General features: G+C 35.8%; 1 protein-coding gene across 8 annotated transcripts in view; it reads left to right on the forward strand.

Annotated features, from left to right (window-relative positions):
• Nucleotides 1-13,653, forward strand: part of CSRNP3 (cysteine and serine rich nuclear protein 3) — a 156,219-nt gene that overhangs the window by 86,987 nt on the left and 55,579 nt on the right. The window contains exons 1-2 of one of the 8 annotated variants that reach the window (XM_056797218.1): nucleotides 2,079-2,196; nucleotides 7,773-7,917. The exons of 4 other annotated variants lie outside the window; for them this stretch is intronic. In XM_056797218.1, coding sequence (XP_056653196.1) covers nucleotides 7,905-7,917 — 13 coding nt within the window. In that variant the 5' untranslated portion in view covers nucleotides 2,079-2,196; nucleotides 7,773-7,904. Of the gene's footprint in view, nucleotides 1-2,045; nucleotides 2,197-2,791; nucleotides 2,861-7,772; nucleotides 7,918-13,653 lie in introns of those variants that run through there. 3 more of the 8 variants (XM_007494301.3, XM_056797219.1, XM_007494300.3) reach the window with 3 other exon arrangements.

Consider the following 13,653-nt stretch of genomic DNA (forward strand, 5'->3'; position numbering starts at 1 on the left):
ATTTTTGTTTTTTTAAATGAGGGGATGAACTAGGGCCCAAGTAGAAAGAATAGGTAATAGGTAAGATCAACAAACCTTGTTGGTTGTATTGAGTGAATGAGACAGAAGAGCCACCAGTTGACCGCTAATTGTTAACTAAATTGAATTTAAAGTTCTTGTGGAGCAATCCATGTGGAAAAGTCCTAAAAACTGTTGGAAAGACAATATTGGAGCCCTTATGAGGAGTTGGGAATGGAGACACTTGATTTGGGAATCTTTTGCATAGCTAGAATCAATAATTAAATCCATAAAAGTGAATAAAATCAATCAGAGAAAGGGTAGAGACAAGATAATAGTGTCTATGAAAGAATCTTTTAAAACACAAGGATATATATATTGAGGTTTTTTTCCTTGTCTCAGCCCTCTGTATTGTGAGATTTAAAATGGTTGAGGTCTTAAACTGTAGTGAGTTAAAATGGTGGAAGATATAAATTATGATAGATATAAGAGAGGGTGAGTAAATTTGACTGCAGAAATATGTTTCACTACAGTGTCTTGGGTTTTAAAATCAAATATAAGGTGGTCGCCAGGGAAATATTCCCAATTATTCAAATACCCAAGTCAATTGGGTTTTATAGAGATTTTAATTAACAATACAATGAGTATTCAAAGAAAGAGAGAGAGAGTAAGAAAGGAATAAGTATGAAGGGCCTCAAGCCAATATGGCCTAGACCTGAGTCTTAAAAGAGAAATCAGTCAGTTTTTTAACACTCACCACAAGGTCTGACTAAACAAGGATATTAGTGACACCAGGCCATCGTCCTTCCTCAAAGAGTCTTCCAGCCAGAGATTGTTTCAAAGGGCCTCTCTCAAGAGCCTCCAGAGCTGCTACCGCAGAGGGACAGAGCCCCTCAGAGGAGCTCCTCAAGGAGCTCTCCTTCAGAATGAGAATCAGAAATCCAGATCCCTTGCTCTTCTCTGAGCTCTTATTTTTAAGGGCAAAATCTCCTCTGTCACCTCCCCTAAGTCCTTACATCTACCAATCACTGTAGATGTTTCTAAAGGACCACCCATTTTGAATTCACAGCTGAGTAGTTTTCATCTCTTTAGTAAGTAAAAAAAAAAAATGCTGCTGTGTTGACTATTTTCATTAAGAGAAAACCTCTGAATAAGTTATCACCCTTTTAGGTTTAAGTAGTTTACAAGTTGTCCCACCTTTATAGGTACTTAGTATCTCATTGTATCAATTCTAAAACAGTCATGACTCAAAGAACTTCCTGTCCCTTCCATAAGCATGGATCAAAGCACTTTCATTGTTCAGTAAGGCCTAAAGCAGTCTTAAGTAGGGTGGAGTAGGGATATTCCCAAGGCAAGGAGTTCTCACTATCTGCTAGGGAATTTTTTAAGTAGAAGATTCCCCAATGGGGGAAAACCCTAACATTCATAAGTCTGAGAAATTTTGAGGTTTACAGTATCTAGATGGAATAGGTCATGTTTATACCTATTATACAATTTGATCTCTCGTTGCACATATAGCCCATTCTCCACCCAAGCATCTATTCATTTCTTTTTCAGGAAGCAATAATCAATTCAATATTCAATCAGTTGCTATTCAGAAAGGTATTCCAATCTCCTGCCCTATATCTCTAAATCACAATTCTTATAACTGGCAAACCAAAGCTCTCCTCTCTGGCCATTACTCCCCAATGTGTTATATACGCTTAAGAGAATGAATCCTTATTGGGGGCAGGTACAGTCTTACTTTCATATTTGTGTCTCTAACATAATGCCTGCTATAAAGAACTGGTTGATTGATTATTTAATGGAGTTAGATTTTTGCTTACCCAATACATTTTCTCTCATTTGATTTTCTTAATGATAAACAGTGTGTGTGTGTGTGTCTGTGTGAATGTACACACAATATATATGAGGTTAAGAATTACAGAATACAGATAATAAAGCTCCTCCTATTCATGAGCTTAGTTTCATTCGTAAGCAGCTTGTTCCTAATTGTTCTGTAAACAATTGAGGAAAATAGCATTGTCTAGGGGCAGCTAGGTAGCACAGTGGATTGAGAGCCAGGCCTATAGATGGAAGGACCTGGGTTCAAATCTGGACTCAGACACTACCTATATATGTGACTCTGGACATGTCACCTAATCCCAGATGCCTAGCCCTTGCCTTTCTTATGACTTAGAATTCATACTACAACAAAAGGTAAGCATTTTTAAAAAAATATCTACATACTTGGACTTTTATGCACATATTGCAAAGTAGAAATATTCAAGTCACAACATACTGCTGGGGAAGTATACTTTCATTTATATAATGACTATGTATAAAGCAAATGTAGTCTTTTTCCCTCCCAAACAACTTCTGTTGATTTCCACAGATTCTAGGACAAAAATCCCCAAATGATTTGATATAGCAGATGTTTTCTGAAATCTTTGTTATATGGGATAACTGTTATGTGGGGAGAGAAGAAAGGATACAAGGAGAGTTGTAGGTGATGTAAAAACAAAATATATATTCTAAATTTTTGTATATTTTTTGAAAGTCACATATGAAACATGTCTGAATTATCAGTGTTGAGTGTACTTTGCTCATTTTCTGAGTAATACATATTTTATGGTGCTTTTGATATCTGTGCTCGGGCTTATAAATAATGGAATTATGAAAAGAAAGAAACCTATGTTCAAATGTGTTATAGTTAAAGATAAATCAGTTGTGGTAGTGACATTTGATGTTTTAAATAATGGCTTGATTATGACAGAAGAATATTCCAATTCTTGACAACACTGAAAAGAATTTTGGTCAATCAGTTTTAGAGAGTACCTCCAAAGCTGGAGAAGTCCAGAGATGTGTGTTCAAAGGTGCTATGGTAAGGAATAACATAGAGTGAATGATACAAAAAATGAGCGAGTGAATGAATGAAAGTGAACTGTAAAGACACTGGTTATTTCCATGAAGATAGAATCAGCCAAAAAATAGAGTATTTCATTGATTTGTTAATTATAGCAAATGTCATATGACTCATAGCAAATGGAAGTTCATAGCTGGATAAAATGAAACTAATATCTAGACCCCCTAAGAAAGAAAATACAATAATTAGAGAGAGAGAGAGAGAGAGAGAGAGAGAGAGAGAGAGAGAGAGAGAGAGAGAGAGAGAGAGAGAGAACAGTAAGTAAGTTACTGGAATACAGAGTACAGCAAATACCCATCATGTCATATTGGGGAACATTGTGATCAAATGAGAATATTCATTATTAGCTGGAACCAGAGTTTCAAATTATGTGAATTTCATGATCTATTCATATAGAAATGGAAAATGTTAAATGTGACTGAATTAAAGTAGAAAACTGAAGAAACTTTTCTAAAAATTCATGAGATGTCCTTGGATCAATCCCATATACAAATCTTGATAAAAGTAAACTTTTTAATTATTTCTATTGTGGAGTCATGTGATATTTAAGAAGAGTATCCTGAATTATATGAACAAAATGTGCCTATTGAGTAGATGAACTGGATCAGTTGAAATAAATGGAAAGGGGAGGAAACAAATAATCATTTATTAAATTCCTTCTATGTGCCAAGGACTGTGCTTTATAAATATTGTAATGTACCCCCAGAAGCTGGTACTACATATTTATCCTTTAAAAATATTAAAATATCCCTGGGAAGTAGGCACTATTATCATCCCTATTTTACAATTGAAGAAACCCAAGTAGACAGAAGTTAAGTGACTTGACCAGAGTAACTCAGAAAATGCCAAGGCCAGATTTAAACTCCAGTCTTCCTGACCTCCATTCTAACCACTTCTCTATCTACTATGCCACCTACTTGCCTTAAAAAAAGGAAAGTTGTTATATTCCTGGTCTTTTGTGCTGGGAGATTTGTACTATGTGCTAGGAGAGTGAAAACACTACAATCCTCTTGACCATCACCTCCCCTCAGATCCCAATAGATATAGCCCAATACATCAAGTCTAAGGTACTTGAGAATAGAAGTACTCCCCAGACTTCTAGCTCTGCCCCCAATGTCATCATTAAGGAGAACAACTCTTGTGGAGAATGGATCTCACATTCTTGCCAACAACACCACAAATTGCCACCCATGGGCAACTTATCCCAAAATCCTAAAAGAAGTAGCACCCTCCCAGAACACCAGCCCTGCCCCCACAAACATTATCCAGGGGAGCTACCCCTATGGAGAAGGGGCCAGCTATTTTCATCAACTGTTGACCAACTGCCATTGATGGAATAAGTGAGCCAGCCTAGCTGAAGTAGTAAAGGACCCTGAGGGACAGAGAGTGCTTCAGCTTGTTAATCAAGTCAGATTATTACTGCCATGTCAATCTTCGTATCCAACTACTGACCAACTGCCATCAATGAACAGGAGTTTTAGTCCTGCCTTATGAGTAGCCATCCAGCTACCAAAAACTAGGAAAAGATTTTCCACCAATGTCCTTGGCCTTATCAAATGGTTCCACACCAGAAACAGATGTTATTTTTATCTATGGGCATTACTTGAAAGAAGATAAATTACCATGCACTTTTACTGATGTTTCCCAAGGACCATGGAACCATTCATTCTATCCAACTTTGAGTTGAAATTTCCTATATATGTTTTTTTCTCCACTAGAATGTGAGTTTCTTGAGAACTGAAACTGACTCAGAGCAGTGACAGCCTCTGCTTTTTTGTTAATTTAATAATCGCAGATAAATATTATTCAACATTATCAGACTTATTAAAGTATTTATTTCTATGGTGTGGTAGAAAGACTGCTGGATTTGGAATCAGGATAGATCTCAGTTCAAATCTTGCCTCTGACACTTAGTGCTTGTGCAAAAAAACTAGGCAAAAAAAACTCAAGTTTTTTCTGTCCCAGTTTAATCATCTATTAAAGATGGGATAATAATTCCTGTAGTAAATACTCCATAGGGTTATTGTGAGGACCAAATTAAATAGCATATATAAAGTATTTTGCAAATCATGAAGCACCATATAAATGTCAGTTATTTTTAACACACCATCAATTATTCTCTGAAATCTTTATTAAGCAGTAGCTACTCTTCAGTTAAGAAGGCAGAAGTTGGAAAAATAAGTAGTTGTAGGTTTGTGTTCTTAATGATTATTTTGAAGAGGAATTTTTCCTTCCTTCATAGACTAACAGAATGCCAAATATTAATAAATGTTTTTTGAATTTAATTGAGTTATGGTATATTTGGAGTCAAATAAACATGGCTTATGGTACTTGAAAATCTGGCCATATGATTTGGACAAACAGAGAGAGATACCACCATTTTCCCTATCTGTAAAATTTCAGTCCAAAATGAAAACATCTGTCTGTTGCATTTATGTATATTGCTATCAGGTTTATTTTCCAGAAGCTTCCTATGTAAAGGAGATTGTTGGCAACAGTATAGTGTTAGCAAATCAATAGAACTGTATATACAATCGTAATTACCAGGTTTTTATTGAAGTGAAGGAGTGGTTCAGGAATTCTGCTGACATTTTGGAAAATTAATGAGATAAATGGAGAAAGCCTTCCCTGATGAGATGATCTTTTAACACATGGGGATGGAGTGATAAGGGAAGTGGTCATGCATACATATTAAACAGTTTGTGTACAAGATACAGAGGCCCAAGAGTTATCAGCTTTAGATAATATATAAAATAAACTTGAGTAGAATAGAAGGTAGATTGGGGTTGTTCCCAACTTTATGAATAGTATGTGTTCAGAACTAAGGGACAGAGCCGGGATTCAAACCCAGATCTTCTGATTCCATGTCTAATATTCTTTCCACAGTGTCATGTTCTGTCCTATTTGTTAGAAATTAAATTAAGTACCTAGAATTATACAACTTCCTTTAAAGAAACTAGACAGCATAGAAGAGTAAGAGCACTAACTTTGATCCCAAAGAACCTCCATTCAAATCTTGCCTAGGTCATTTAATATCTGTGTTAATACCCAGTTCTCAGTTTCCTCATCTGTAAAGAAGACCAGGAAGGTCCCTTTCAACTCAAAATGAATGATTCTATAATCATGTTCCTAGTTGAGACTGATGGGCGTGGTAATAGAGGGATGCCTTATGCTAATAAGATTCCAAGCTATGTGAAAACTATATTTGTAAATCTCAATGTTATCCACTGACAGACATATTGAATTCCTTTTTCTGTTAACATTTCTCCCTTGACAAACTGTTCTGACCAGTATTTGTTTATGATCCTGCCTTCAATGAATCCTAACCCTGACCTTGAAGTCCATAAGCTTATAGATCTAAAGTTGAAAGAGTCCTTAGAGTCTTTCTAGTCCATTTTCATCCTTCTACAGATGGAGGAAGCTGAGTATCCATAAGTTTAAATTACTTTCAGAGATCACACAGATAATAAGCATCTGTTTCCTACTGTATTACATTGTCTCATGCTTTAGTTCATGTTATGGATGAAATTATACACTTTTTGTCAATTTCCTTTCCATCTATCCTCTATTGCATAGACATTATAATTATAATATTGTAAAATACAAATCATGTTAACCCTCTTAGAATAACAAGAATACTCAGTTTCTAAGTAAATTAAAATTATTTTTTTGTTCTCATTTCTCTCTCAAGTAGAGATGGTTCTAAAAGATCTTTTTATTGAATCCATTGGATCTTGGGATAAATTTCCCAAGAGAAAACCATGTTATAAAAAAGAAATGATTTTATAAATGGTGCTTAGAAGCTCAGGCTATGAAAATTTAGAGAATCTGAAATGTAGCAGAATTAGAGTACTTAAGGGCTTGGCCCTAGAGTACATGTGGAAGAAGATGGAAAAATGTTTCCTTAACTCTTCATAAGCAATGGCACAATCCTAAATAAAATATTGAAATAGGCATAGTTTTTTTTAAGTCTCTACCATTTCATGTTCCATTTAAGCACATTTTGTATTCCTCCCTTTGTATCTGGGTCCCTTAAAATGCTCTCCAAATACTTACCTTCCCACCCCAGCCCTCACAACTTCTGATGCATAAGCTTTTGGGTAGGAATTAGGAGGAAAGCAGTCTAATTTAACACATTTATATTAGTGTAAAAATGACTGATACTCCAGAGAGAGTTTTGAGGCTTTCTGAATTTGGAAGATGCTATTTGTTCACTGAGATGAATTCCTACATGGTAGAATTAACAATGAAATTTTTAAAAATTAAATTCAACTAGCATGGATAAACATATTTTTATAATCCTTCTTTGTACTTGTATCCACAGCACTTAGCACAGTGCCTGGCACATAGTAGGTACTTAATAAATAAATATTTGTTCATGGATAGATTGATTGAGGTGATAGCCAAATAGATATCAATTATTTTTTAGAGACTGCTCCAAAGTTTAGCAACTTTAAGCTTGTCTAGCTCTTCCTGGCTTCTTCCCATCCTCCAAAAATCCAAGGTTATTTTTTTGCCAGCTACTCTTCTTGGTAGTGAGAACACTGATGTGAGTAGGGCAGAATTATAGGGGGCCAGCTACCGTTTTAAGGGTGAGCCTTTTGAGCATTGTTCAGACTCTGTATATGAAATAAGGTGAGGCCAGCCTGTGAAGAGGATTGAAAACAATGGCCCTGTCCCTATATTTGATCCAAAGAATATCCAAAGAGAAAGGATTGAAGGACTGGGAATGGTTGGAAGGCTAGGAAGAGTTAAAATAATTACTAGATAATCACAGAATTTTCTAGGAACAGACTTTATTTTGGATGAAAGAGACTCTGAAAAATAAAGTCTACTCTTATCATCTCTTCAATTCCCTGCTTTGTTCCAGAGAATATCAACTCTTCAGTTGTTGAGTGAAGAATCTCCTTTTCTCTTCCTTCTTTCCGTACACTCTCTCAGCCCTGAACTTATGTTTGACTCTGATAGAACAGTCCATGTAGCCAACTGCCAGCATTAAAGCATGATGGAAAGAGGTAATTATATGTTGATAGGAACCATCACTGTGTTTTTAGGAGGATAATTAGGAATGTGTTTAATTTTCCCTATAATGCCTCATGGATTGGGGATAGCAGGATAGCAGAACAACAATGTCTAGTGCCTTTCTAGTGTTACCTTACCATGAGGACTATAGACATGTTTATAGATATACACACATACATACTCATCCACATACATACACACCACGCATATTTACAAATAGTTCTTTAAAGTCTTAGTAATTTGGTAGTGTTTTAATAGTACTTAAAAATTTTAAGCTTTAGAAAAAGTTCACTAAGACTTTTGGAATGTCACATCTATGTTTGTGAGTTGTATGTAGGTACATATATATAGGCATGGCCTATTCATGAATTTGTTTTCCTTAACTATATATTTTTGTTACATAGGATTTTTTTCCCCTCAGTGGTGGGGTTGGGGAGTAGGAAGGAAAGAAAATGGATTTTTGTTCATTGTAAAAAATATAATTAACCTAATATTAAAATGTTTGTTATATAATCTCAACTGACCTTTCATTACTATAAGACATCTTTTTACATTCTTTCACAATTGACTACATCATATCTTTCTTATGAAGTTTTCCACAAAATTTCTCCTTTTTCAGACCTATCCTTCCCCCTCCCTCTGAGTAAAAGGCCTCTCCTCCTACTGAGAAAATAACCTTTCTGTTTCCCTCCAAACCCAATTCATCGTTGCCTGTTCTCACCTTCATTGTTCTACTCTCTGATGAAGAGGTGGGAGTTGCCCTGCCTAGTCTTTCCAGTGTTTTTGTTCTTATCACTTCTATTCTAGGGGTTCCGCCATGTCCTTTCTTGCTTTTCTCATAATCAGTCAGTTCTTATTTCATGGCTCCTAAACACCATCTACACATTAGCCTGAGTCTCCCCCATCATAAAAATATGCTCTTCATTTGACCCTGCCATTCTCTCAAACCTTCATCCTTTATATTCCCCAATTTATACCCTTACTCCTCCTAGAAAGAAGAATGTCAATACAACATCCCATTGCTTCCATTTTTTCAGCTCTTACTCAGTTCTCTTTTAATCTGGCTTCCAGCACTGTCATTAAACTGAATCTGTATCCTCCAAGGTTGCCAACAGCAATTTAACAGCAATTAGGTTTGCTTAACTGCTAAATCCAATGGACTTTTCTCAGTCCTCAATCCATGTGACTTCTCTGTTGCATAGACATGCCTTGTTTTATTGTAGTTTGCTTTATTGTGCTTCAAAGATACTTGAAGGTTTGTGGTGACTCTGTCAAATACCATGTTGCCAATAGCATGTGTTCACATCATGTCTATGCATCACATTTTGGTAGTTCTAGAAATATTTCACTCTTCTATTATTGTTATGTCTCGTGTGGTGATCTGTTTGATATTACTGTTGTCATTGTTTGGGGATCCTCACCAACCTTGTCTAAATAGGACAGCAAACTTAATCAATAAAGGTTGTGTGTGTCCTGACTGCTCCACTGACAGACCATTCCCTAGATCTCTTTCTCTTCTTGGGCCTCCCTGTTTCCTGAGACAATATTGAAATTAGGCCAATTAATAACCCGACAATAGCTTCTAATAGCCTTTCTCTAGCGAATGAGTCAATTGATGTAGCAAATTTCATTGTTGTCTTATTTTAATAAATTGCCACAGCCACCCAACCTTCACCTGATCAATCAGCAGATTCAGGCAAGACCTTCCACCAGCAAAGGAAGGCTTAGGTGATAGTTAGCATTTTTAGCAATAAAATATTTTTAATGAAGTTATAAACATTTAAAAAAAAGTTTTTACCTTCTATCTTGGAATCAATGCTGTTCATTTGTTTCAAGGCAGAAAAATGATAAGGGCTGGGCCATGGAGGCTAACATGACTTCTCCAGGGTCACACGTGTAGTAAATGTCTGTGGCAATATTTGAACCCAGGACCTCCCATCTCCACCCTTGACTCTCCAATCCACTGAGCCACCTAGCTGACCCCTATACATTTAAATATATATATATATGTATATTAGTATTATACATTTAATGGATTACAGTATAGTATAAATATAATTTTCCTGTGTCCTGGGAAACCAAAACATTTTGTGTGACTTTATTGTCATGGTCTGGAACTGAACTAGCAATATCTCTGAGGTCTACCTGTATTTGACCCTGCAGATCACTGACACTTTCTGGGTACCCAGTTTCTTGATTTCATTCTTAGTGCTTTCTCTTGTTTTTCTTCCTAAATTATCACTCTTTTCCCCAATATTTTCTTACTCTTTCCCCTCACATCCTCTCCTGTCATTCCATAGAATCTCAGTGTTGAAAGAAACTTCATAGGTCCAGTAGACCAGTCAATCCCTGGGAAAGAATCCTCTCTCTACCTGGCAATTGATAATCCATCATGGACTTGGAGACCCTGGGAGAAGGCTTCGGAAAACAGATCTTTCCACTTTTGCAATAATCATAACTGTAATAACTAGAAATTCTTATCTTTCTATTGAACCGAAATGGACTTGTTTGTAGTTTCTCCTGAAATCACATAGAGCTCTAAGTGGGTTTTAAGGTCATTTACTCTTATTGTTTCGTTTTTAGATATAGAAAGTAAAGCTTAGAGTATTTCAGAGAGAGGGTACATAGCAGAGAAGTGACAGGAAAGGGATGAGAACTCGAGATTCCCCAATCCAAATTCAGCTCCCTTTCCATTGTACATAGTGCCTCTGGTTACATCTACTTCTGTTCCCTTTAGTCCAGCAGCTCTAACTACATCCTTCTGTATGACCACTCTTCAAGTTCTGACATGGCCATCTGCCTTTTAAGTCTTTTGGAAGATAATCATCTCTAATATCATTTTCATGTTGTCATTCAGTCATTAATGAAACTTTGTGACCCATTTGGAGTTTTCTTGGCAGAGATATTAGAGTAGTATGACATTTCCTTCTTCATCTCATTTTACAGGTTAGGAAATCGAGGCAAACAGGGTTAAGTGACTCGACCAGGATCACTCAGCTAGTAAGTTTATGAGGTAGTAAGCAAATATTTGAACTCAGGGAGTTCTTCCTGAATCTAAGCCCAGTGCTCTCTTCACTGTGCCACCTAGTTACCTAGTACTATTACTGGACCCTCAAATAAATTCTTACACCTTTACTTCACAGGGAAAGAAACTGCTTCAATCAGACATAAATCAGAATTGGAATAAAAGAATGTTTTAGGTTTTTTCTGCTTTTATTATGATAACATGAAGAAAGTTTTATATATATGTATGTGTGTTGTGTATGTATATAATATATTATATATATATATATATATATAATCCTAATGTCAAAAATGTCAGTGTCACAAAGAACCCAAGATAACATGAGTAAGTCACCTTTCTTTCCACTTGAGGCTTATCCCAGAAATATGGGAAAGTCTTTTAACTATAGACATCCCCCGTATACTTGTACTAAGCCCATACTTGTACATTATCTTAGTTATAACATCAAAAGGAGTTATGTCATTAGAGAAAGAAGAAACAAAGGACATCGTACACCCTTGGTAAGAAAATTAGTGTACATAGACACAAAAGCAGTTTTCCCTAGTGTCATTTATAATTAGACTGGCTTCCTAGTATGTCAAATCTCTGCTCTTCAGTCCTTCCACTACACTGCTTTTCATGTCAGTTTGAAGTGGTATCCTCCCTTGGACTTAGGAGGTAGGGATAAAGGAATGAAAAGATCCCAGCACAGGCTAGCATGCACTTTACTTAGGAAATTTAAAATGTTTTTCTATTAACCCCCGTTTAGTAGGCTTTTAGGTTATATTCTGTTCAAGGTCAGAGATTGTTTCTCTTATATGTTTTATATGCAATCCTGATTTAACTAATATTAAATAATCATAACAGATAAGTGATAGTTATCTTTCTGAGGGTTTTAACAACAGAATATTGATAATAGAAATGCTAGATTGTATTTAGTGTGGGGTTCATCTTTAAAAGATATTAAACACTTTACATTTAATTACTGGGGAAAATTAAAGGAAGTTTTTGGGAAAATGTAACTTGATTTATAAAGAATGTGCTATTTTCAGAAAGGTTTTTTAAACACTTACCTTCTCTCAGAATCAATAGAGTATATTGGTCCTAAGGCAGAGAAGTGGTAAGATCTATGCAATGGGGATTAAGTGACTTGCCCAGGGTCACACAGCTAGGAAGTATCTGGGGCCAGATTTGAACCGAGGATTTCCCATCTGTGGGCCTGACTCTCAGTCCACTGAGCCACCTAGATGCCCTCTAAGACAGTTTTGATTACTTCTCTTTTCCTTGGAAAATAACTTTGTTACATGCTTTATAATGTACAATTTTTAGTATCCTTTTCTGGCACTTATTTTATATATGCGACTCATTATTATTCTAAAAGCCCTCTTAAACTCTTTAGGTTAGATTTAGATGTAGGTACAGAAAAATAATTGGATATTAGGTCATATTTTAATGACAAAGATTTGTGCTAACTCAAAGTGTTGTTAAAAAGGGAAGAAAAAGAAAAAAGCAATTTTTTTTGTTAATCTGTCTTTTCCTCTCTGATTCCTTATTTTCTTTGGGTTTAATTTTATTTTCTTTGATATCACCTTCCTTTAAATTATAACAATAATTAAAATCCTTTGACTTAATTTCTAGTGATTGTCCAAGAATCCAAACTATTAGACTCATTTGAAATGAGTTTTCCAGAAACAAAAGCTTCTCTTAAGCCATGTCTATGCAAATAGAATAACAAAATTTGTGTAATCTGAGGATTATGTCTCTTGTGGTTTCACAAAATGTTGAAACTTAGGTAGAACGTGATTATGATCATTATCAGATGATCCACAAAAGATCCTAGAAAGAGCATTAGACTGGGAGAGAGAACCCTTAGTTCTTCCACAAACTCACTACAATATTGGCAAGTTTATTCTCACTCTCTGAGTCATAGGTTTCTCATGTGTAATGAAGAGGCAAGAATAGGTAATTTCAGAGATCATTTTATAGTTTACTTTCTATGACTATGACTTACATGCTGTATAATAATATCAAATCATCTAGTATAATGCAAGGGCCTTGAAGGCAGGACAGCTTCATCTTTGTCTGTGTAATACTTGTGGCTAGCACAATAGTTTCTTTGTGATTCATTTCCCACCGGCTGCACTACATGGTTTCAATTCCACCAGTATAATGCCCTGGTTCCCAGGATGGGTACCTACTTTTGTACCCCCAACTCCCTTTTTAGTTTTCTTGTGGAAGTTTTTTTCTATTAGACTATAAGCTCTTTGAGGGCAGGGGTTGTCTTTCTTTCTCTTTATTTCTATAATGTATAGGATAGTGTATGGCACATAGTAGGTGCTTAGTAAATGTTATTGACTATTAAATAAATGGATATAGTATAGAGATAAATACTTTATGTCAGGGCAATTACATAAAGAGTGGATGGAAGACAAACCTAGATTTGGGAGGATCTGGGTTCAAATCTAGCCTCATACTTCCTGTGTGACCCTGGAAAGTCATTTAACCCTGTTTTCCTCAGTTTCCTCATCTGCTAAATGAGCTGGAGAAGGAAATTACAAACTATTTCAGTATCTTTGCCAAGAAAACCCAAATGGGGTCAAGAAAAGTCTAACACAACTGAAAAACAACCAAAATTTATTATGAAAATAATTCTTACCTCACAGACCACTGAAAGGGCACTCTGGGATTTGAGAATCAGTGACTTGTCCAGTGGAAACCAGAGGTA

Source organism: Monodelphis domestica, chromosome 4 (assembly GCF_027887165.1).
Source record: "Monodelphis domestica isolate mMonDom1 chromosome 4, mMonDom1.pri, whole genome shotgun sequence".
Lineage (NCBI taxonomy): Eukaryota > Metazoa > Chordata > Mammalia > Didelphimorphia > Didelphidae > Monodelphis > Monodelphis domestica.